General features: G+C 36.7%; 1 protein-coding gene across 1 annotated transcript in view; it reads right to left on the bottom strand.

The window, feature by feature from the left end:
- Positions 1-2,523: 2,523 nt before the first annotated feature.
- Positions 2,524-26,655, bottom strand: part of LOC100372251 (schlafen family member 9-like) — a 28,376-nt gene continuing 4,244 nt past the window's right edge. Inside the window, exons 2-7 of the mRNA XM_002741639.4 lie at positions 9,230-9,338; positions 8,982-9,019; positions 7,608-8,605; positions 6,214-6,339; positions 4,248-4,968; positions 2,524-4,097 (exon numbers count right to left, since the gene is read on the bottom strand). Coding sequence (XP_002741685.2) covers positions 3,326-4,097; positions 4,248-4,968; positions 6,214-6,339; positions 7,608-8,605; positions 8,982-9,019; positions 9,230-9,277 — 2,703 coding nt within the window. The 5' untranslated portion in view covers positions 9,278-9,338 and the 3' untranslated portion in view covers positions 2,524-3,325. The remainder of the gene's footprint in view (positions 4,098-4,247; positions 4,969-6,213; positions 6,340-7,607; positions 8,606-8,981; positions 9,020-9,229; positions 9,339-26,655) is intronic.

Below are 26,655 nucleotides of genomic sequence, written 5' to 3'. Positions count from 1 at the left end.
TAGCTAATTATCATGTAAATTAGGTAATTAATATGCACGGATTTTTACCAAAAATTAATCAAATCTGCGCATATGTTCAGAGCATCTATGTACCAAGTTTCATCAAAATCCAATGAGTGGTTCTTTAGATATCAGTGGAACAGTCATAGAACAGCTAAAAATTAGCTAATTATCATGCAAATTAGGTAATTAACGAGCATGGATTTTTACCAGAACCTAATCAAATCTGCGCATTGGCCCAGAGCATCTATGCACCAAGTTTCATCAAAAACCGATGTATGGTTCTTGAGATAGCAGTGGAACAGTCGGACACACATACACACACACATACACATACACACATACAGACACACTAACTGCAAAGACTCCCATTTTGTGCTTCGCACATGGGAGTCAAAAAGAAAAAACAAACAGTAAAGATAGAAAATCTGGAGCGAAAATTAAAAAATTTGGATGATCAAATTTGCCTAAATCCTACTGCTGAAGTATTACATGAATTTAGTCAAATAAAAGAATCATTACAACAGGAATACGACAAAATAGCAGAGGGGCAGATTGTTAGAGCTAGGGCCAATGAACGCTAGGAGATCTCAAATAAACAAACTTACTAGAACGAATGGGTCAGAGGTGAGGTCCCAGAGAAATTAAGAAATTAAAATGTATTATGAAAATTTGTGTGCCTCAAAACTTGACCAAAATGAAAGAGTGGGGAGGGAAAATGCTCATTTTTTGATAATCCAGACATTCCAAAACTGAAGATCAGGCAAACATTTGTGAAGGCCTCATCTCTGTTGAGGAAGCCTGGGAGGTGATTAAAACTTTTGTACCAAATGAAACCTAAGGTAATGACGTTCTGCCAGCTGATTTTTATAAACAATTTTGGCCATTGGTTAACAAATTTATGGCGAGGGCTCTAAAAACATCCCTTGAGAAAGGCAGGCTATCCACATCTCAACCACAAGCTGTATTAATATTGCTGGGGAAAAAAGGAATAGAAGGGATAATAGCAAGATCCAAAATTGGCGGCCTATATCACTCCTCAATTCAGATTACTAGTATAAGATTGGTACAAAATGTATAACTAAAAGATTAGAAAAAGTTCTTCCGCAGTTAATACATATAACCCAATCGGCTTTTGTCAAAAATAGATTTATAGGAGATGTTGTGAGATTGGTTGACTGTGTAATGGAGTACATGGACGAGGAGGACATCCCTGGTTTGTTATTAACAATAGACTTTGAAAAAGTGGCCTTTCCTCTTTAGAGCATTGGAGACTTATAATTTTGGCCCAAGTTTTATAAAATGGATAAAAGTATTTTACTCTGACATCTCCAGTTGTGCTATGAACAAAGGCACCAGTACAGGATATTTCCCTCTGGGGCGAGGAGTTAGGCAGAGGGATCCAATTTCTCCCCTGTTGTTCATTTTGGTGTTGGAGATATTTCTGTGCTCACTGCGGTCCAGTCAGGATATTGAAGGGGTTGCGGTTCCGGGTTTTGGTTCTCTCAAAAGTGCGTTTGCAGACGATCTGACATGCTTCCTCAGTGATCTCTCTTCATGTAGAAAACTGTTTGAAAAATTGGGTAATTTCGAAAAAATATCTGGGTTAGCAATTAACCAGGATAAGTTTAAGTGTGAAGCAATGTGGATTGGAAACAAAAGCAAATGTAAAAAGAAACCCCTTGCGGTAAAATGGCCAATTATGATTCAAATTGTTGGTGTTTACTTTTCAAATGACAGAAAAATGGCAATGGATAAAAATGTCACAATCCCCATAGAGAAACTAAAAGTATCTTTACACTTCTGGAAAATGAGAGACCTAACACTGCTTGGGAGAATCCAAATTATTAAAGCTATGGGTATTTCATGAGTTCAGTATATTCTTAGTCTCTCGGATTGCCCTAATAGATACCTGAAAGAAATAAACAAAATGTTATTTACATTTCTTTGGAAAGGAAAAGATAAGGTGGCCATGAAAACAATGATAGGGGATATTTTTGCTTAACGAATAGATTGATTACGTCATCTGTTTGACAACGATATAGTCCACCCTTGGAAATGAATATTGCAGAAGAAACTGCCTCGAGTTGGGGAATAGAAACACTTTTAAGGAGTAATTTTAATATTAATGCTCTTCCTATTACTGTGAGGGATTTCTTACGTAGTATGTTAGAGTCGTGGCTAGCAGTCACAGCTCTGCCAGATGGTGAAAAGCATCCCCTAAATCAAAGTATTTGGAACAACAAATATAATTTACAAGGAGGCAGAAGTATATTTTTGGGAGATTTCAGGGAGGCTGGTTTCCACTATGTTGGAAATCTTTTTGATAATAAGGGCCAACTTCTTTAATGGGGTGAAGTGGAAAAAATGGGAATACCTCACAAGAGGTTTTTGGATTAGTCTGGAGTTGCGAGTGGAAAAGGGAAGTAGATATAAACAAATTTGCTAGCCTTGAGGATGACATGTTGGGTATCAGATTTGTGGGCATTCAAATTCATTTGAAACAATGTAAAACTAAGTTGGTGACTCCAGAAGTGATAAAGCAATATTTTATTTCGCCAAGATTTGAAATTTATCATGTTAAAACACTGAACTCCAATATTACTGAATGGGAAATTATCTACTTAGCACCATTTAAACTCACAATAGTCAAAGCTCAGAAAATTTCAATGGAAAATCAGATATGGGGGACAAAACTGATTTTCCCTCGGGTAAACGACCCAGAATGCTTTTTGTTTGGTGATAGTCTTCACCCCTCCTGTTAAACTTTTTGCTTTTGGTTGCCAGGAGGTTTATTTATATTTGCAGATGTCAGGGTAAAAAACCAAAATTTGAGGAATTTAAAGACTTTGTGCAGAGGGTACGGAAAAGTGAGTACTTGATTGCAAACAGAAAAGGTAAATTGGGAAAACATTTTTAAAAATAGGGAAAATTTATGAAAATTGTAGCTACGTCCTAGCATATCAACATGACTACCAGAGCATATATATATAGTACACGGGCTACGTACGTACACACATTCAATATTAGTGGATCCAGAAGATGTACACTGCCATTTTCAAGCGAGTAAATTCCAATAATTATAGGCCGCTCCAGTTCACTGTAACATCGAATACTAATAAAAGACTATAAACAGACTCGTTTTTTTTCACTACTGCAGAAAAAATGTAATAAAGAACGGTGAAACTGAAAAAGCGATAGCGTTAGCATATTAACCTTTTCGCCACCAGACTTTCTCGCCCAAATTATTCTGGAAATGAACCCTAATTGTGGAGCTTTTACTCAAACAAATTTGACTATTTTTGTCCTGATCTTCTGAAGGAAACTATACTATTTCCATACATGCGAATAGTGATGGATGTCCTGGATAACTTTGTCTCTCCCAAAGAATAAATAGTTTACACAGAGCCCTTGTACATAAAATCAACATGAGTGCGTCTAGATGATTAGTCAGACCATCTGCCATTGGATGAATTCCAATAATTACTGGCCTTTCTAAATCACTGTAACTTCTGATACTAGTTAACACTATACAGTCTGACTGGGTACTTTCTTCATCCTTTACATTATATCCTAAAGCTTCAATTTCATATTTGACTTTACTGATGTCTTTCTTTGTATTAACTAAGACGGCTATGTCTTGAGGTAAATAACCCTCAGATTTCAAAGTGTCAAGAATCGAGCCGAGGTGTTGGAGAGATTCGCAATGCTCTATTTCACATGGAGAGCATCCATCGAAGCTGTGTGCAACTTCTATCCCCTCTGAATACAAAACTTCACATAGATATTGTTTAGCGTGGTTGAATATGTTAATACTATTTCTTACAACTTTTCTAAGACTGTAGCATGGTTCGAGCAAGCCAGGGATACCACTCATATTATATGGGTAATCAATTCTAATTTTCTGAGCCAAATCAATGAAACACCAGAAGTAGCCACCACTCTTATTTGTCATACTTCTTGCTTTGCAATACCACTTATCATATCTATCTTCATGTCGGTAAAACTGAACCCCATCCATGACGATGTGTTTCACTTCAGGAAAGTCACCCCTGACGAACGCGGCTCTTGTTATAGCTATACAGACACCTGTTTTCCTACAAAAAACGACAATTTTAAGAGTTAATTCAGATAGATCGTTTCATATATTTGTATTCTCAATACTGGTCGCAATTCAGGGCTAATACACTGCACAAGTTCCTTTGTATTAAATATACATACAACATGCATTGTATATCACTACTTACAAGGCTAATTGCAATGCTCCTTTGTATTCATTCACGTACAAAATCTGTTCTGGTGAAAGGTTTTCTTCTTTGTGTTTCTTCTTCATGAATTCTAAAGCCATCAATGTTTTTCCAGTTCCAGGCGGCCCTTTGATCCATAGATGCTTACTTGAAAAATCATGCAATTTCTTCCAGAAAATATGGAACTGATTCACTGTTAACGCATTTAGATAAGTACATCCCACTTTACTAGAGAGGTGTGTTGAAGAGAATGATAATAATACAGCAGTCAGTGAGTATGTGATAGATTTCACTTTATCCTGGTCGATGTTGTGATACTCTTTCGGGTAAAAATTATTAATGACAAGTTCTACAGGCGCATTCAATAAATCGATATCAACAACATTGTGATTGATTGCAAACTGTTTTGTACAGTCCCCTATCTTTACTAATGCAGATTTGAGCTCCTTGGCAGTTTCTCGACTGTATTTGCAGATTTCTTCACTTGCTCCTCTTGAAAGTGTCAGAAGGAAAATTCCCTTTCCAACCACGAAAAGTAGAATATCGCAGACTAGTGTATTAGGCACAAGTAATTTCATTGCATGTGCGTCTTTAATGCACTCGCAATAAAAGGACTTGACACAGATGGATGTTCCTTGAACCACTTCTAGTATGTTGTCTTCTATATTTTTCTTGTAAGTGGACGACAGACTATGAAGAACACCACCTGTTACACTCTCTCCTGTGGGAAATAATTCAACGTATCTTGTAACTAAGTGTAGACCCACATTTTTTAAACATAGATAATCGATACAACTAATCAGAATACTGTCAATCAATGAAATGCACTCCATTTGTTACAGGGCTTGTGTGATCATCTTACTATCATAATGGCTTCATGGCAAAGTACGTGTAGAGAAATAATTGAGATGTCTTGCATCCTAATTAATAACCTAAAATCAAATTATAGAATACAAAAATACTTCAACCTTATTTTTTCCATACAGGAAAGAATATGGTAAAATTCCTATGATTGAGTGGTATTTTTTTAAATATTTTAACTAAATTTAGGAAATTTATTGGAAGATTTGTCACATAGCCTGTAATAGATACAAGTTGGGAGAATGTCTCCCTGTTGGGAGATTATGCGATGTATGTATAATATGATGTGGGTGGATACAGCATTACGTGATGTGTAAATGTCATTACGTGATGTAGATATGGCATTCTATGATGTAGATGACATTACGTTGACATGGTGTACATAAAGCATTATATGATGTAGATATTATATCTCATGATGTATATATAGCAATTATGTGATGCAGATAAAATATGTAATCTAGATATAGCATTACATGATATAGGTATGACATGAAATTAATTTTGTGATAAAATGCAGTGGAAGAAGAAAGAAACTTAAAATGTGCAGTTAAAAAATGATAATTTAATGCATATGTCAATAAAATAGAGAGCAATTCCTTATACGTATTGTATCAGTGGAAATACTAATGAAGGCTTTCAGAACAGTATAATGATCCACATCTGTTAACCATTGGAAAGTTTTTTTTCAGTTCACTTATTTTATTTTTGCTTTGTTTTGTATATTTTTTGCTTATCGTTAAGTGTTTACTTTGTAAACATTTTGTATGTAAATTGATTGACCATCAATTGTTTGATCATCAAAACAATTACTGTTGGTAGATTAGGTTGTTTTATGTACCAGGAGTGTTTGTTGGGGAAGTGACCATCCACAACCGAAAAGTTTAAGTGTTGAGCTCAACCATCAATATAAACATAGACCTCAACCACAAAGACATGGAAAGTTTACATCCCATAGGGCTATATCTATACCACATATAACTATGGATAGACATATAACAGCTTTGATGTTTCATTAAAAATGCCAAAGCGGAAATACATTATGCTTACAAAAACATTGACACACTATTAAAATTACTATAATACATTTACATGCATCACGTACCGCTAAATAGTTCCTTCCTTGCATTCTCTATGGTTTGATCATCCTCTAAGTAGTAAATCGGTCGTGATATATCACTAGATGTTTCCAACTTCTCCATCCGCTTCGTCCGATAATCCAACGACGAGTCTGTGAAATACAAAAAAAATATATAATATTTCAAAATGTTGCTACAAGCTACACATATTGCACTCAGACTATGCCATGTATTTTATAATTATCAATAATGTTTTTGCTATACACTAACGGTCAAATAACCTGAAACTTGGCAGTGTACCAATCGTCTTTATGTTTGAATTGAAACTAGTAGTTGCATTAGTAGTGAATCGTAGAAAGTTTAGTTCACGGACAGGCGGTCTAGTTTTGGGTATGTGAGAAAGTCAATGCTTAGTAGTTCGGGACCATTAAAATACTTTTGCACATTCGATATGGGACTCATAGCGACGTATACAACGCGTGTAAAATGCATTGTTTATTTACATGAAATTCGAACACGCACTGCGCGACGACCACCGCGCTTTAAGTTTGTTCGAATGCCAGATCACTGGAAGTACTGTGTTTGTCAATTTAATTAATTCAAACATTTTGATAAAGATTTAAAAGTTGTATTATCGGATATATTTTAGATATAACGTAGTATTTGACATACACTAACTGCAACAATTTTGGTATTAACAAAAAATCTGTGCCAGAAGTTTCGTTAAAAAGCCGAACATTTATACTGAGCATTTATGTAGATTCGACTAAGATCAAGTTTTCATCATCTTATCTCCCATTGCACGCGAAATGTTTACAATGCGACCTTCCTAATTAATCAAAATTCAAGGTGAAGCTGGTTTCTTTAAGATTTGTTTGATGAACATTTTTTTAGGATTTTGGTCTGGTCATTTTTATAATAAGGGTGACATTTCTTCTGAATTTAAAATGTGAAAATAAGAAAAAGGTTGCACAATTTCACCAGAGACCGTGTGACATGTGTTGTATACGTCGATGTGAGTCCCATATCAATCACGAACATGATTGTAGAGCTTTAACGTAAAGATTCGCATTGTTAATTTTAAAGAAACTAATAGCAACCAATTTTACTTTAATTTTGTCCATGAAAATAATTCATATAACCCGATTTCAAAAATTGAAATTCTATCAAATCTTAATACCGGGTAGTTTATGTTCTATTGCTCATAATGTGTTGCACAGAAATTCCTCCATCTAAGAACTATCTTGGTTTGTGTATGTTTATAATGTATTCAAACGAAATTTAACAAACCGAAAGCAAGACTACCTAGTGTATTTGGTTGTAACTATTTATTAAGATTAAAAACATACACCACATGCCATATATTCACGCTGGTGATTAATCTACATATTACATAATCTTCATATTCACTGATGCTTACCTCCACCGACTGTATTTGTTTTAGCAGCCCACTCCTCAAAGTCTTCCATTTTTACCACCTTTGTTTCTTCGTCCAAATAATAGCTCTCAGGAATTCTACGGTATACTCCTCCGGAATATTTGATACCAGCAACAGAGATAACAATGACAATATTTCCATCATCATGACAATTTCCCATCTTCTCATTCTCCTCGTCATTATCTACGGAAGACTCACTGGTGACTGGTATAAATGTAATTTTCCAGTGTGTGTTCTCTTGCGGAACGAACCCCCATTGTATTTTTTCAAGTTCACGTTTGACCTTTTGTTTCAGTTTTATAGAATTAATGTTCTTCAAATCGATTCCCTTGGTTATGCATTCGTCATCAACCCCGAAAAATATATGACCTCCTCTGGTATTGGCGAAACCAGAAATATATTTACCAAGGTTGTCTGAGAGTATAGTATCTTTAGATATATTTATGTTTTTAAACTGCACTTGTGTATCTTCACGAGAGAGGTTTGCAGGCATATACTCTTCTTTCGTCAATTGGTGTGGCAGCTTGGGAAGATCCTCTAAATGACATTTAATAGAGCATTTTTTCTTTCTTTCACTGAGCAGTGTTTTTACTTGTGATATAGACATTTTGGTGACTTCACAGTTGGAGGCGCTATAGCAGTCAAGATTAATCGATTTCCACTCTTTTGCGGCAGTGACAAAAAAATTAACATATTCACTGGAACAATCACCTTCTACGGATACAAAATCACTCATATTCTGTGGGTCAATAAGTTTCTTAATAGCTTCGTCAATGGATTTGAGCCACCTGTCAAAGAATATAGGTAACTTATTTATCTGCTTATTCTCGACATTTTTTATCCTCAGCACACCGCCTCCAGAGTTCAGAAGTGCACATGTTTTAACAATTATCTCATCTCGCTGTGCCTCTCGTTGTGATTTAGTATTGCATTTTATTGGCAGAAGGATCTCATTTTCCATGACCAGCATAGTTTCGGCACTGCAAATCAACAAAAACATTGTATTGCCTTGTTAAATACACACTATATGTGATATTATTATATATCTGTCACCGTAATACCATAAGTTACAGCGTGTCGTAATTTTGCGGTATTTTACAGGGTATTTTTATCATACCATATTAGGAAATGCAAATTCCAAATATGGAATGATTATGCGCGTAAAGCGTCCTCTAATAATAAAAATAAACATGGCTGCCACCCGATTTTGACCGGATTCCACACAAAGAATAACATCCTAAAGCAACGTGTAAAGCAATAAAAGAAATGTGCCAATTCATAATAGACCACCTTTCCAAGTTACCCTGCATTTTTTACCCTAAGTGAACACCAATGATCAGGAGAAGAAATACTCACCAATCATTCATATCTTTATCAACAAACATTGGCAGTTTCTAAAGAGAAAATACTTAGTGTCATATTCATAATAAAACTATCATCTATAATATTGTATAGTTTTTCAAATCACATCCAAAAAAAACCATAAGTGTGATAGACATATGTCTTGATATACTTATAGTTGCATTATAATATTATAAACTTATTGCATATATTAGACAGCATTGACGCATCATGTCATGTGTGAATGTAGTGTTCATACTTACAGGTTTACGTGACGAACCAGCACCTGCTTCAACACTTTGTCTTTTCATTCTTCAAATGGTACACATGACGTAAAGTAAAACTAAACAAAACGTTGTTATGACACTGATACTAGAGTAGAAAAAAAGTATTTAATCTGTATTATATTGGTATCATAGACACATATGGCAGCAGCACGTGAATTAAATACCACAAGTACTTATATGTTAAAGGGCGGTAGTCGTTGCGCCGCGGCCTGTTCGATATGGGACTCATAGCGACGTATACAACGCGTGTAAAATACATTGTTTATTTACATGAAATTCGAACACGCGCTGTACGACGACCACTGCGCTTTAACTTTAATATTTCGCTGAATGAAATGAATATTTGAGAATAGTGTTGTAAATACGGTGGCCCACAGGTGCCACGGCAAGGTTATTTTTGGGAGGCAAAACTTTAAATTCGTGGGACAAAACTTATTATTTTAGGACGAAACTACAATTTCTGTATTCAACACTTTAATATTGCAGTACAACATTTTTAATTAGATGGACAAAACTTTAATATTCCGGGACACAATTATAATTTTACTGGACTGCACTTCAAGATTGTGGGTCAAAACGTAATATTTCAGGATTCAGTTATATATTTTTAGCAGGCCGTACTTTAAGATTGTGGGACAAACCATTTAATCGGTGGGACAAAACGTAATATTTCACGATTTAAAAAAAAATATTTGTTTGGATATCAAAATAACAAGAGAAACTACCTACAATAATGTGGAAATACAATATCTAATTCTGCGCTGAAATATATGCCATAGAACGTAACATATATATGATGTGGTCGTACTTGTATTCCACGGGACAAAACATTTATTTCGCAGGACAAAACATTTAATTCTCAGGACGGAAGTTATCATTCTACCCAGAACTCCTCGCGACCATTTCCGCCATTGTACCAAATGGTTGTCTGCTAACCCCGCGCTGCTATAAACGTAGTATTCCCACCGACCAAGTACGTTGAAGATGTCAGCAGGTAAGAATCTCACATTATATACTGTTAAGTTTGTTAATGAACTTCCTGACTGAAATTCAAGTCCTGGGCGTCAGGCCATTGTCAATGCTGTCAACCGGACGCTCGCCGCTAGAATCATCGGAATGATGGAAGTAGTAATACATCACCTTCGATGTCCAAAAATGGATAAGCAGGTGTGATATATGTAGACAAGTAGCTAAAACGTGATCCCGGAACTTGATATCAATTGCAACATTCCCACTCTGTCGAAGCACGGCCTCTCAACAAGGGGCCATGGTCTCAGACACTCGGCGTACAGCCCCCCCCCAACCGGGGCCGTTAGAGACCAGGAAAAAGTCGGGCTATGAACCACAGCTAGCCACTTTTTTTTCCAAAGAAGATATAATTAAGCTCTTAATATGTATATACAGATTACTGGAGTAGATGGGGGAGGGGGGTCCAGTAATCATTACTAATTCATTACAGCAAGTCTCAGAAGTATTGGGGCAGCCAATTTGCTTTGGTTTGCTTTGGTTTTGTCTGAACGATTGGCTTTCGAATCTCGCTGTCGCCGTCCTGTGATCACACTCACTCTGGATGAATCCATATAACAGTTGGAGCCATACTTTGGTTGGATGGCAATTTTGCTTTCAATTATACCAGGGAAAATGTTCTATTTTCTTTGTGTAATGAGGTGTTCGTATACAGGGATTGTCCACACAAAAACGAGGACAGAAGTTGAATTTTATTAGCGGCTGGTTTAATGTTACCCCAACGAATTGTTTTAATGTGAAAATTTATTTTCTCCCTGATTTGTAAGAAACTGTTTCAATCAGTGTTCAAGATGGCTACCGCCAAATAGTAAATATCGGTGGATTAATCGCATTTATCATATTATCACTTGTACGCCAGCTGACTGTGGACATTCTCAGGCTGACCAGGGAAACTACTTTCACATTATCACGCCTCGCAAAGTAAATTATTAAGGGGAATCTAGACATGTATCAGGCTACGTAAAAGCATTCCATGTTCCCTAATGCAATATAGACTCGCCCAGAGTGAACGCGATCACGAGTCGGCGCCAGCGAGAATTGAAAGGCAACTGTTTTATCAAAACCCAAGCAGTTAGCTAATTCGCTAGCGAGTTTGCAAATTGGCTGCCCCAATACTTCTGAGACTTGCTGTAATATAGGTGTGCTCAACAAAGTTGGTTTTAATATTCATAAATATGCAGGGGTGGACTACTGTGTTCTATGAGTATACTAGTACATGGAAATATTCTGTCCCATTGCAGTACACAAATTCCATATAAACAATAATAATAATGGAAAAATTAAGGGGATCTCGAGCAAGTCGTTATTTTTGTAAACTGTGCAAATCCAGATAATCAAAATGCATTTTTGTGGGATGTTTGTTGGTAATGATATGTACTAGTAATTTTAAGCATGATGTTATACTAGCAACTTCATTTAGTCTCACACATTAAATGATTTCATTTATTTGTCTCTTATCAGAACATAAATATTGTTGCAACTGTGGCAAGGAGTTAAGAGGAAAATTCTGCTCACATTGTGGTACAGAATCTTACACCAAGGCAGCAGCAGCAGGTAGGTACTGATTTTGAAATTGCGATAGTCAATATGTCAGCCATTCATTTGCTTGTTAATAAATAAGCATTTCTGGCCTAATTGCCACTATGTTCCCCTGGTTGACCATGTATCTGTTGATAGTTTGCACAAACATTCTAGATGACATCTAGCTCAAATAGTGCTTTGACAGTATTACCCTGATAGACTGGCCATATATACAAGTCATACCTTAAACAAACTCAACTCCTCAGGGAGCATACAATCCCGACTGCCACTAGGCCCACATGGGCTAGCTGCCAATTATTCCTGTCAGGTACCTATTTACTCCTGGGTGGAAGGAAGCACTAAAAGTTAAGGATGTAGTAGTTTTTTTCTTTGAAAATATCAAATTAACTTTTTTTCCATATTCTTTTATACAAATATATAAAGCATGCATTCAACAATTGTTGCAATGGTTTAAGAGGGTGATACATTTTGAGTAAATCTGAGATACAGTGTGTTTTATATTTTTTTGTGATTTTTCACGCATAAGTAAACATCAGTATTTGGGGTTAGTCTAGAGAGTTGATCTCGACTCCCAGCTGCTCCACGATTTTTGGCATAGGTATTCTCTGATAGCTGCTATTGAAATCTGGCAAAGATAGTTTGTCTACCACTTTGACTTTAAAAAATACACAACTCTCCCCTTTGTGAACTGTGACACAGGGTATCATAATTTAAAACAACATTGACGATGTTTTTAAAAAGTGTTATGAGGTAAAAATCTAGGTTACGCAACATTAGATGAACAGGGAAATTGAATTGAAATCTTTTATGAAAATACGACACAACTCTCCCCTTTGTGAACTGTGACACAGGGTATCATAATTTAAAACAACATTGACAATGTTTTTAAAAAGTGTTATGAGGTAAAAATCCAGGTTACGCAACATTAGATGAACAGGGAAATTGAATTGAAATCTTTTATAGTATCTCTAAGTACCACAAACATCATTTCTGTGGCCTTATTTCGGTTTCCTTAAAAAATAACACCTCTCTATTTGTACAGTGATTACACGGTACGATTTTTTGTAGAAATATTTATTTCATATTATTTGAAAAATAAGTTTTCTAAAAATATATAATTTGATGGGATTCAAAGAATATGTTACATGTACTTCCAAAATGTGCTATGCAACTGCAATAGCAAAAACCTACTCATACTCACAACACTATGATTGTAGGCACACAGCCATTGTACCACAGTACCTCCTATTATATATTATAAACAGAAATAAAAACCATGTTAAACATCAAGCAACTAATTTACCATCCCTTGACTTCTAAGTATTGTGAAAATTGCAGGGTCTCATATAAAATACCTTGTGAAATACTTGTATTAAAAGTATCGACATGTATGGTCACTGGTGTAGACCATGTGTACCTGGTATTGTGGTTACAATGTACACAATGTATATCTTGTATCATGTTTACTGCTATAGACCATGTGTAGCTGGTATCATGGCTACTATAGTTACTAATGTACACAATGTATATCTTGTATCATGTTAACTGCTATAGACCATGTGTAGCTGGTATCATGGCTACTATGGTTACTAATGTACACAATTTATATATTGTATCATGTTAACTGCCATAGACCATGTGTAGCTGGTATCATGGCTACTATGGTTACTAATGTACACAATGTATATCTTGTACCATGTTAACTGCTATAGACCATGTGTAGCTGGTATAATGGCTATTATAGTTACTAATGTACACAATGTATATCTTGTATCATGTTAACTGCTATAGACCATGTGTAGCTGGTATCATGGCTACTATGGTTACTAATGTACACAATGTATATATTGTATCATGTTAACTGCTATGGACCATGTGTAGCTGGTATCATGGCTACTATGGTTACTAATGTACACAATGTATATCTTGTACCATGTTAACTGCTATAGACCATGTGTAGCTGGTATAATGGCTACTATGGTTACTAATGTACACAATGTATATCTTGTACCATGTTAACTGCCATAGACCATGTGTAGCTGGTATCATGGCTACTATGGTTACTAATGTACACAATGTATATCTTGTACCATGTTAACTGCTATAGACCATGTGTAGCTGGTATAATGGCTATTATAGTTACTAATGTACACAATGTATATATTGTATCATGTTAACTGCTATGGACCATGTGTAGCTGGTATCATGGCTACTATGGTTACTAATGTACACAATGTATATATTGTATCATGTTAACTGCTATGGACCATGTGTAGCTGGTATCATGGCTACTATGGTTACTAATGTACACAATGTATATCTTGTATCATGTTAACTGCCATAGACCATGTGTAGCTGGTATCATGGCTACTATAGTTACTAATGTACACAATGTATATCTTGTATAATGTTTACTGCTATAGACCATGTGTAGCTGGTATAATGGCTATTATAGTTACTAATTTACACAATGTTTATATTGTATAATGTTTACTGCTATAGACCATGTGTAGCTGGTATAATGGCTATTATAGTTACTAATTTACACAATGTTTATATTGTATCATGTTAACTGCTATAGACCCTGTGTAGCTGGTATCATGGCTACTATGGTTACTAATGTACACAATGTATATCTTGTACCATGTTTACTGCTATAGACCATGTGTAGCTGGTATAATGGCTATTATAGTTACTAATGTACACAATGTATATCTTGTATCATGTTTACTGCTATAGACCATGTGTAGCTGGTATCATAGCTACTATAGTTACTAATGTACACAATGTATATATTGTATCATAGCTGGTATTATAGTTGCTGATGTACACAATGAACACTTTGTATCAAGGTACATGCATGTACATTATTCCATGGTATATACCTATATATATTGTTTGGTATCATGGTAAATAGTCCATACCATTTCAACAAGAGTGGTATCATGTTATATGTCATTTACACTTAATATTGTCATAGACTAGCATATGTTATTTATACCTGGTGCCATATGCCAGTTTGTTACCATATGTCATTCTTTAATGTATGTATGTACCGTTGTTTTCTAGGATCCGAACCTGGTCACATTGCTGGTGAAGAAGGTGATTTTGTCAGAGGTAAGCATAATAGTGTAATTGTTATGTTGTAAAAGTGTAATTATATTATACCAGTATATCAAGCTCCTGAATACATTGAATATACTGAATATACTGCTAAGCGAATTACACATAGTTTAATTGAAAAAATTTTTTTTTTTAAATTTATGCACTGCATTGTGTTGATTCTTGTATGCATGGAAAGTCAATTTTTCGAAAAACGCAAACTGCGCTCATAAATCGACTACCGTCTGCACCTGTTCGCTCGAACAAGACCAGAGTCGTTGCTGACCTGTGCACTGTCAAGCCGTGTACGGTGTCATTCGACAATCAATTTTTTCCAATAATAGGCTGGTTATAGTGATGTCAAGTCTGCCGATATCCCTGCGACCAGAAATAAACAGAATGAACAGAAGCTTGCCATATACAAACTTGCTATCGCTAGTTTCTGTGCAAAATCTTGTGGTATACCTTGCCGGGGCAATGGTTTAATGCTTAATTTTTCTGCGTGCATGTTAATGAGGGTTAATTAGGTTTTTCAGTAATCGTATTTAGATTAAATTCAGTAGTACACTAGAGAACAGATCACATGCCTTTATTTTGTTATATATTTGATGCACACCTGTTAGTTAGTTCACACTTATATAATTGGGACTGCGTAGTTTACAATGACTTGATACTTTGTTGTAGATGCTCCGGAAAAGGCAGGAAGAGCGAAATTTGGAAAAGTAAAATCATTTGAGGAATACAGACGTCAGAAAACAGCAACAGCATTTAGAAAATTACCTGTCACCAATAAAAAGAAACCTGGTAGACCCAGTAGTGGTGAGGATGATAGCGTTACAATAAACATCGGCATCATGATGTTTGATGACAATGTACTTCATTTAAAATCACAGTGGGGAAAACGTCTACTTTTGAAGATTGAGAAAAATGCCACTTATTGGTCAATTCTAAATAAGGCATTGAAAAAATGGAAGGCTTTCAGCAAAGATTTCATTAAGGAAGGTCAGACGTATTTACTTTTATTTCAAGATGGTAACCAAGCAATGTTTGTACCAGGAAGTGAGCGAAGTGATGAGTCATTCAGCCTATGTCGATACCAAGAAGAACTAGGCAAACCATACAAACGAATTTGTCTTTACCTGTGTACAGAAGAAGATTATAATCCCTCACTTGGTTTGAATACTGACTATGAAGAAGAAGATGAAATACTATGTGTAGATCAACTAAGCACGAATAGAGACCCCCAGCCTTCGACTTCAAATTCTGTAGATAAACGTGGTACAGGTGTAACCTGCATGCCTCCAAAAAAGAAAAAGAAAGTAGACAGCAACATGTCTGCAGATGATGTTTCTAATGATGTTTCTAATACTACAAGTCAAAAAAAGTCAGAATCAGCCAATATTGATGAAATAGAGTATGATACGTATGCATCTCTGCTGTTTGATGATAAAGTTAAAGAGTGGTATTCTGATGACGAGGTAGATCTGGAATCATCTCCCATATTAAATGAAGAAGTGCCTCTAGATGATATACTGGGCAATCTGGCAAGTCAAATTAATGCTGATGATGGTATATCTAAGTTCAACATATCTAGAAGCAAACTGTATGAATGTGTGAAAAGAGGATTGAGAAGAAAGTCATTTAATCCAAAACAGAAGATTTCTGTCAAGTTTACCGATGATGCAGGGTCCTCAGAAGGAGCTGTGGATGCAGGAGGTCCAATGAGAGAAATGTTAACCTTATCCCTGTCTCATATACATGGTTCTCAAATATTTGATGGTGGTACTAAAAACAAGTTTCTATCCTGTATCAGTAGTTGTGTGGATGACAACGAGTATTATATGGCTGGTCAGATGATTGCTTTGTGTTTGGTTCATGGGGGCATTGCTCCTCATTTCTTTGCTAATCATTTTTTTGATGCATTAGTGCATGGACCAGACTTTGTGAAACCAACCACTGACGACCTTCCTGAAAACTGCACTGCTAGAGACGAGCTGCTCAAGTTGAAGAATGCAAGTTTGAGTGAGGCAAATGATGTATTGTCTGGAAATTTTGAGAACTTGCTTGAGTTGGCTGGTACTTTGAAGGTGATGCATACTGAAGATGACATAGAAAAGGTTTTATCGGCTACTCTTAAATGGTATCTGTATGGAAGAACAAGAGCAGCATTTGATCAGTTCAAGAACGGCCTTAGTACTCTTGGAGTTTTAACGGCAATGCAGCAATATCCATGCAGTTTAAGGTCAGCTTTCTGTGAGGATGTTGCTTCACTCACTGCTGAGATGTTTGAAAATATGGTTGTTGTGACTAGAAGTGAAGTCGGATCCAACAAATATAATCAAGAAAGCAATGTACTCGCTTACTGGGCTGACTTTCTGCAGAACATGTCTGTCTGTCTCTGTCTGTGTCTGTCTGTCTGTGTCTGTGTCTGTGTCTGTGTCTGTGTCTGTCTGTCTGTGTCTGTCTGTCTGTGTCTGTCTGTGTCTGTCTGTGTCTGTCTGTCTGTCTGTCTGTGTCTGTCTGTCTGTGTCTGTCTGTCTGTGTCTGTCTGTCTGTCTGTGTCTGTCTGTCTGTGTCTGTCTGTCTGTGTCTGTCTGTGTCTGTCTGTCCGTCTGTGTCTGTCTGTCCGTCTGTGTCTGTCTGTCTGTGTCTGTCTGTCTGTGTCTGTCTGTCTGTCTGTGTCTGTCTGTCTGTCTGTCTGTCTGTGTCTGTCTGTCTGTGTCTGTCTGTGTCTGTCTGTCTGTGTCTGTCTCTGTCCGTCTGTCTGTGTCTGTCTCTGTCCGTCTGTCTGTGTCTGTCTCTGTCCGTCTGTGTCTGTCTCTGTCCGTCTGTCTGTGTCTGTCTCTGTCCGTCTGTCTGTGTCTGTCTCTGTCCGTCTGTCTGTGTCTGTCTCTGTCCGTCTGTCTGTGTCTGTCTCTGTCCGTCTGTCTGTGTCTGTCTCTGTCCGTCCGTCTGTCTGTGTCTGTCTCTGTCCGTCCGTCTGTCTGTGTCTGTCTCTGTCTGTCTGTGTCTGTCTCTGTCTGTCTGTGTCTGTCTCTGTCTGTCTGTGTCTGTCTCTGTCTGTGTCTGTCTGTCTCTGTCCGTCTGTCTGTGTCTGTCTCTGTCCGTCTGTCTGTGTCTGTCTCTGTCCGTCTGTCTGTCTGTGTCTGTCTCTGTCCGTCTGTCTGTGTCTGTCTCTGTCCGTCTGTCTGTGTCTGTCTCTGTCCGTCTGTCTGTGTCTGTCTGTCTGTGTCTGTCTCTGTCCGTCTGTCTGTGTCTGTCTCTGTCCGTCTGTCTGTGTCTGTCTCTGTCCGTCTGTCTGTGTCTGTCTCTGTCCGTCTGTCTGTGTCTGTCTCTGTCCGTCTGTCTGTGTCTGTCTCTGTCCGTCTGTCTGTGTCTGTCTCTGTCCGTCCGTCTGTCTGTGTCTGTCTCTGTCCGTCCGTCTGTCTGTGTCTGTCTCTGTCCGTCCGTCTGTCTGTGTCTGTCTCTGTCCGTCCGTCTGTCTGTGTCTGTCTCTGTCCGTCTGTCTGTGTCTGTCTCTGTCCGTCTGTCTGTGTCTGTCTCTGTCCGTCTGTCTGTGTCTGTCTCTGTCCGTCTGTCTGTGTCTGTCTCTGTCCGTCTGTCTGTGTCTGTCTCTGTCCGTCTGTCTGTGTCTGTCTCTGTCCGTCTGTCTGTGTCTGTGTCGGGGCCATCTAGTAGCCGTTTTATGTATTCCCTAGCACCTTGGACATCATAATCCGGCGATCTTCGTTTTAGTCCATAATCTGAAAGTCTCCTTATCAAAGTTCTGTGACTCATATGTATATCATAATACTTGGACATGAACTGCAAAATCTCGTCATATCTATATCCTCTAAAAAAGAAGTACCTAATTAAACTTTCCTCATCTTGGTCAAGGTAAGCATCTTCGTCTTCGTCTGATTCAAACTGTACACGTGGTTGCGCGTTTGCCATGATCCCATGAAACTGATCTCAAGTAAATACCACTATATACTACTATATAGTAAGCTGATAAAGAAAATGGCGATACACTGGATGTTCAAGGATTCTGGGGAAAATACTCAACTTCCGTCGTGTAAAGTGTTGAAATGTGGAAAGTCGCATGTTATGACATGAAGTTTTACCATCAAAAAAAGAATTATGCCATGATGGTCTTAAAGTTCAGTCCACTAAAAATATAATTGTGTCCTACAATCTTAAACTTCCGTCTACTGAAAATTATAATTTTGTCCTGAAATATTAAGTTTTGTACTGCAATTTTAAAGTTTACTCTGCTGAAAATATAATTGTGTCCTTAAACATTAAGTTTTGTCCTGCAATCTTAAAGTTTACTCTGCTGAAAATATAATTGTGTCCTTAAACATTAAGTTTTGTCCTGCAATCTTAAAGTTTACTCTGCTGAAAATATAATTGTGTCCTTATACATTAAGTTTTGTCCTGCAATCTTAAAGTTTACTCTGCTGACAATATAATTGTGTCCTTAAACATTAAGTTTTGTCCTGCAATCTTAAAGTTTACTCTGCTGAAAATATAATTGTGTCCTGCAATCTTAAAGTTTACTCTGCTGAAAATATAATTGTGTCCTGAAACATTAAGTTTTGTCCTGCAATCTTAAAGTTTACTCTGCTGAAAATATAACTGTGTCCTGAAACATTAAGTTTTGTCCTGTGATCTTAAAGTTTACTCTGCTGAAAATATAATTGTGTCCTTAAACATTAAGTTTTGTCTTGCAATCTTAAAGTTTACTCTGCTGAAAATATAATTGTGTCCTTAAACATTAAGTTTTGTCCTGTAATCTTAAAGTTTACTCTGCTGAAAATATAATTGTGTCCTTAAACATTAAGTTTTGTCCTGCAATCTTAAAGTTTACTCTGCTGAAAATATAATTGTGTCCTTAAACATTAAGTTTTGTCCTGCAATCTTAAAGTTTACACTGCTGAAAATATAATTGTGTCCTTAAACATTAAGTTTTGTCCTGCAATCTTAAAGTTTACTCTGCTGAAAATATAATTGTGTCCTGAAACAATAAGTTTTGTCCATCTAATTAAAAATGTTGTACTGCAATATTAAAGTATTGACTACAGAAATTGTAGTTTCGTCCTAAAATAATAAGTTTTGTCCCATGAATTTAAAGTTTTGCCCACCAAGAAAGACATTGCCGTGGCACCTGTGGGCCACCGTATGTAAATAATTGGCTACAAACACTTAAGGTAGAAGCCTAGTCATAATTTTTGACAAAATTAGTCATGACAATGTTCATTAGTTTATTATGTACAATCATGAAGCTAATGTCCCATGGTACATTGAAATAGCGTTATTTTGTGTGTTATAGTTAACGCGCGGTGGTCGTCGCGCAGCGCGTGCTCAAATTTCATGTAAATAAACAATGTATTTTACACGCGTTGTATACGTCGCTATGAGTCCCATATCGAACAGGACGCAGTGCGACGACTGCCGCCCTTTGAGCTTTTTGAGAAACGTGTTCTAATATTTCTTGAAAATTGCTATTTTTAGAACAATTCTATGGAACACAATGTTAAAGAAAAATTGCATTTTTGTCACTTTTTAAAACCCAGATTTTTTAAATAATTAAGAACAACAAAAAGTACTCCATCATTAACAATGTATGATTTTTTCAGCCTATGTCACCAGGCTGGATTTTGAGATACTGCATAATATCTCTGCCATAGGAGCCTGTGGTACAAGTGTTATAATAGTGACAAAATGGCGACTAAAATACAACCATCATTTTCTCGAAAAAAAGGCTGGTGACCCCCAACGTTTTTAAAGTTAATATCCTTATATTGCCTAGGAGTACAGTTTATTGCAAAACGAATAAATTCAGGGTATTTTAATTTATGAGTAGGCTTCTACCTTAAGTATACCTCTTTACTCTACTATTAAAGGGTGGTAGTCGTTGCGTCACGCATGCGCGAGATATATGGGGTCTCACATAACAAAGATGGCGACTATGACTGTTGTGCAAATCAACGAGTACAAAATGAGATGTTACCAAGCTTTATCGAGTCGTCATCGGCGGTAATCAGTGCAAGTCGCGCCCAGGTCAAACCTCACATTTGTGATTTCTATTAAAAATGCGCATTTGTTTGTGGGAAAAATCAATGTTTATCAACACAAATTTCGCACATGCGCAGCGCGACGACAATTGCCCTTTCAATACATTGTATATGTGAATAACGTCAGAATCGCCATGTGTTTTTGTTGCTCGGGACACTTCGCATGAATGAAGGCATGATTTCATATCACTGCAATCAATTCACTGACTTAAGCTTATGGCCTTTTGAATATGTTTATACATATACATATACTCACACAAACATATCAGTCATCAAATTGTAATACAGTATCTGATATATAGTAAGAGAATATATTAATTTATTAAATAATTTGGGAAATATGTACAATATCTGTTCCCTTGCTGTGATACATTTATTAGATCTATCAGTCACGCCGTTATCGTGAACCCGAGAGAATGAGATCTAAAGTCCGACTTGATTATGTATTTTCTTTGATGATTGGTTGTTTTTCAAAGGCTAAAGGTCGAGATATGCAAATCGTATAGCAAATGTACTGGAGTCTATTTTCGGTGGCGAATTGGAGGAGCAGACGGAGGCAGCTGCGGGAATGTAACATATAATTATATATTTACCAAACGTGAAACACGGCTAATACGAGAAATAATTAATTTACCCCATGACCACACAAAAAGAACTGTAGGCACATTAAGATATATATGCGTGCAGAGAAATAAAAAAAAATACTCAAAAAACATTAATTACAGATTCTATTATGATCTTGGCGCTAGTAGCAAATATTCAATAAAACGAAACTGTACAATTAATGTAATCTTTCAAGTTCTATCTGAAAAACAGCACTTTTAGCAATGGGTGAAATCTGAGGTAATTTTCCAAACCACTACTAGGACATTGAACATTGGTTTCCGATCCAAATCTCATTTATACAAGTAACTTTTTACATGTAATATCTCAAGAGAAGTCTCCCATCCATTCGCTGCGGTGTCTTGGTCATCGCTGGACACATGATAGCTCACATACAGTATGGGCCTGCACTGCACTAACTATTTCCTCTTCAGTCCTTGTGGGAGGGGGGTACAGTCACTTCGCCCGAAATCCACTTCGCCCGAACTCCTTCGCCCGATTACCAGTTCGCCCAATTACCGGTTCGCCCAATTACCGGTTCGCCAGTTTTCCTTTTCGCCCGATTTACCGATGTTACACACTAGGCCTACTGGGGGTTTCGATTCGAAATGTACATCTGGTAAAATGCATAAAATCTACCATATGATCGCATTTTAGTCAGGGTTTTCTTGTCGATGCAAACACTGCAACTGATGTCCGCCATTGCGGGTAGTCATCCCCATTCACAATAGAGGGGTGGCCGACAGGCAATGGGACAGGTATGCATCGGCCGTCATACACAGATTTTTCACTTGTTTCACCATCGGTGATATATTATTTCCTCTTTTTTAATATATATATTATTTCCTCTTTTTTTACAGTCAGAGAAATGGTTAATGTTAAATGTAACTGGGAATTACCAATTTTCAATAATATGCAACAGTTGGTACTTTGAATTATGACGACGAGGCCATCGACTGTACGAATGAAAACCCAAGTTATTTTATCTGAATAATAAAACAGGTTTTATAATTGAAAGTGAGCTTATAACAGAGAGCATGAACACGCTTGTGGCACGACGAATATCAATAGTACATTCATTGTCATTGCGACCTGTTTTTTCTTAGAGAAAAAACCTTGCAACTTAGCACAGTATTTCCACATTTACTTTTACAACTGACTTTGCGGTACGTTTACACTATTTCCCTGTTATACAAGTCGTTAATCGACGCAATTACACCATGATTACTTTGATATAGATTGGTGGATTGATGGACAGGAAAAGGCAAAAGTAAACATCAAGCATTAGTACACAGTATTTTTGTTATTTTTCATTATTTATTAAATATTTACCAAATGTGAAACACATTAAATGCGTACAATAGACAAGATCAAAGGATGCCACTCCATTAACTATATGATTGACACAAATTAACACCTGTTGATCACACCTAAGAACAAAGGTTACCATATCCCCCATGAGACCATTAACATACTCTAAAAATAATAGCAGAAAATATGTGCTGCCATTTATTTTACATGCAAATACTGACAATGTGCAAGCAAAATACTGACAATGTGCAAGCATTTGTGATAAAAAACAATTGTTTTTCACTATGGGTTTTTTTTCCTAGGGTTTTTTCCTAGGGTTTTTCCTAAGGGGTTTTCTTTCCGGACCCCTAACGTAACATGGGGCGATTTTTTTTATTATCAGTGGGACTGATATAATGCGACTTAACATAACATGGGACGATTTTTTTATTACAATGCGACTTAACGTAACATGAGACGATTTTTTTATTACAATGTGACTTAGTAACATGCGACGATTTTTTTATTACAATGCGACTTAACGTAACATGGGACGATTTTTTATTATCAATGGGACTGATATAATGCGACTTAACGTAACATGAGACGATTTTTTTTATTACAATGCGACTTAACGTAACATGCGATGATTTTTTTATTACAATGCGACTTAAGGTAGCGAGAAGGGAAATTTTCACTTTTTTCTTGATTTTTCAAAAATTGATAAAACGGTTACTTTAGACCTTGATACATCACCCCAGGTTTACAAAAGATCGAAATTGCGAAATAACGTTGCTCAAATTAGTGTTTTAAAACACTAGCAGAAAAGACTACAACAGCCGTTTCGTGGATATTTGCATAGTGTTTATCTTTGAAAGGGTTTAAATGATAACATCTTATCTGTATACTCTGTTGTTGACGATTCTGATATAACGGGTGATAAGCTTCCAGTTGCAAACAATGCATGTTTATCTAACGTCCATTGTCAGCATTATTGTCAGTCGAGACTTCGTCGGAGAAACATGGTCATACAGTATTCATTTCGCCCAACCTTCCGCTTTTACATCGACCGCTTATCGCGTAATTTCCGACCACGCGGTCTTGTCCGACCGGAAACCGACCGCATTTTAATCGCGTTTTTTTTTCGCTCGCTCGCTCATTGAAAACATTGACCGCTCGCCCAAACACTGAAAACTGGCACATGGGTGGTCGAAATGGTGGTTTTGATAGTAAAGTGTGAACATACAACTAGTATTAACTATTATTACATTCTGAACGACAATTCAAATCTAATAGTTGTATTACACTTGTATCGTGAAAGCAACTGAACTGGGACCTCTTGTTACGTGTTTTGGGTGCTTGTTCTAGATGTAATATTTTTTTTTTTATTTTAATGAGACAGTTACGTGAAAAAAGCCTAGGTAACTCCTTTTGACAGAGCAGAGAAACGAGGAAATGTTAGTGATTAATTCCAAAAATAACGATACCGAATCCACATCGGTCCACGTCTGGTAAAATTTGACATTCAATTTTTAAAATTAAGTCACGATCATTGAATAAGCTCGGTCTATACCATATATGTACCGCAAAAGTGTTCCCACAAAAAATATTCTCGACTAAAAACGGCCACATGCCCTAAAAAAATCGAACAGAGCTTGACATGTATGAATATATTGGGCTTAAAAGAAAAACTTGTCAAATTTAGTTATAGCCATAACTATTTGGTGGCCAGTCGATGAACAATTCAAAACTCAGGATTCACACGGAAGTCCTTCAGGGCTGAAAATCATCGACGCTACTCTGGTTTACTTTATTTCACAACTTGCAGAGAAAACTGATTCGCGTGAGCTCTTATGTATCTTAGCCTAGTATTTTCTTTTTGAACTAAGGTCAAATTCCATCAGTTTGTCAAAATACATGTTTTTCAGCGAATAATTTTGAAGCCTGTCACAGCACAAAAAAACTATGTGAATCGACGCCGGTGATTGGATTGTACGACGACCCTTCAATTAGCGTCAAATATTCTTTGTTACAACATCATTGCTTGGCTGAGAGTCACCTGATCGGAGCACAAACTGGGTCACAGAACCATATTTGTCCGTATTATCAACAGGACTTTGCAAAATAACCACACCCACATTTTCAATCTTTTTTAGCGCGGAAGTTGCCAACAAATGTAAAAAAAAAATCGTGAATTTCATGGATTCGAATAAAATAAAGCAAGCGATTGATAAGGATGATTATTAATATTTTCCCCGATGCTCTTCGAATTTTTTTTTTTTTTTTATTTCAAGGTAAGAAATGGCTAGTTGAAGTTGCATCGTCTTCAATGCGGTTGTTTCACCGCTCTGTTTTGGGCATGGTTTAGTTTTGCTATGTAAAATAAAATATATATTAAAATAATAATACTTGATTAATTATTTGGGGTTTCAGCCCACAAATTACGGACATGATCTCCATGAATTACGGTCAATGTTTGTCTTCTCTCGGCTGATTGTCACGGTGTTGATCGACGCCCTTCCTAAACTCAGTATGAAGAAACCAACGGGGATCGATATTCCAAACAAACAATCGAAATTATCAACGAAAGACGAGATTTTTCTAGATATTTACAAACATACTGTCATGACAAACATATGTAAAATTAACAAATACACAAAGAGGTGTAATATTAGGTTTTATTTTAGGCTTAGAAATATTTTCTTTCACTCAGTCCATGCATGTAACTGCCATTTAGCTTTACGGTCCTTCAGCATCGGGGTAAAACAACAATAATTATACAAAACACATTGCGAAGACTCAACAATCAGGAAAGAAACCCCAGACAACCATGTCGTACTTGTGTTGAAATACATTTTGTATTTCACGTCAGAATATTGTTTAAAATATAATATTCAGTCCAAGCCAAATCGAGGTCAAAGGGTCAGGTTGCGTGCATATAATTATATATAGTTAAAACAAAAAGTATTTGAACTTCTGTCAGCTGTTCAACATCTATAAAAACCAGAAAGACAATTATAAGACAATGTGAACCTCGGAAATTGTTCTGTTAGTCTGAATTTTAAATGCGCGCGAGCGAGCAAGTGGGCGGTGATATTTCGGGGTTTGCGCGGTGGAAAATAAAGCGGAAATTGTTAGATCGAATTCAACAAGCGGTCGCAAAAGCGAGAGAAAAAGGTGATTGGAAAGCGGAAGCGGGCGAGAGGTTGTGCGAAAGGAGTACCGGGGTACTGTAACTTTGCACAACATTCTTTTAAATCGTTTTATTTTCTAAGTCAATATTCTATTTTACTAATACATTTTTTTTTCTAACGCAATGGCGAAAGAAAAGAAAGAAAGCGTTGACAGACGAGGCAAAGAAAAATCTGCCACTCAGTGTCGCACTCTGACACAGCATTTTTTTTTTCAAACATCGGCCATTTTGTTTCACCATGAAAACCGTTTTATTATATGTCTTATCAGAGACACTTGAAGGATTAGCTTGTTTGTAAACTGTCAGCGTGTACAGTGGGACAGTAATGTTTGTCAGAGGATTATCCCTCGTTGTTCGTTCGCATAACAATGGAAAACCCGAACGTTCCTGGAGTACGGACTCAAATGCCAGCAGTTTTCTTCATTTTTCACGCTCGAGCTTGAAATTATTCATTATCTGACACTCTTTATGAGTTCTATGATATCAGTGGTTAATATGTTTGGCCATTTTTAGTGTATATTTATAATAATGCAGCAAATCTACAGTGTTTTATTAACCAAAACTGTTTTTCGCGTTTTTCTCGAGTTGAA

Source organism: Saccoglossus kowalevskii, chromosome 6, assembly GCF_978046115.1.
Source record: "Saccoglossus kowalevskii chromosome 6, keSacKowa6.1, whole genome shotgun sequence".
NCBI classification, from domain to species: Eukaryota; Metazoa; Hemichordata; class Enteropneusta; family Harrimaniidae; genus Saccoglossus; species Saccoglossus kowalevskii.
Note: the sequence above shows the minus strand (reverse complement) of the source record. Positions and strands in the feature narration are given on the sequence as shown.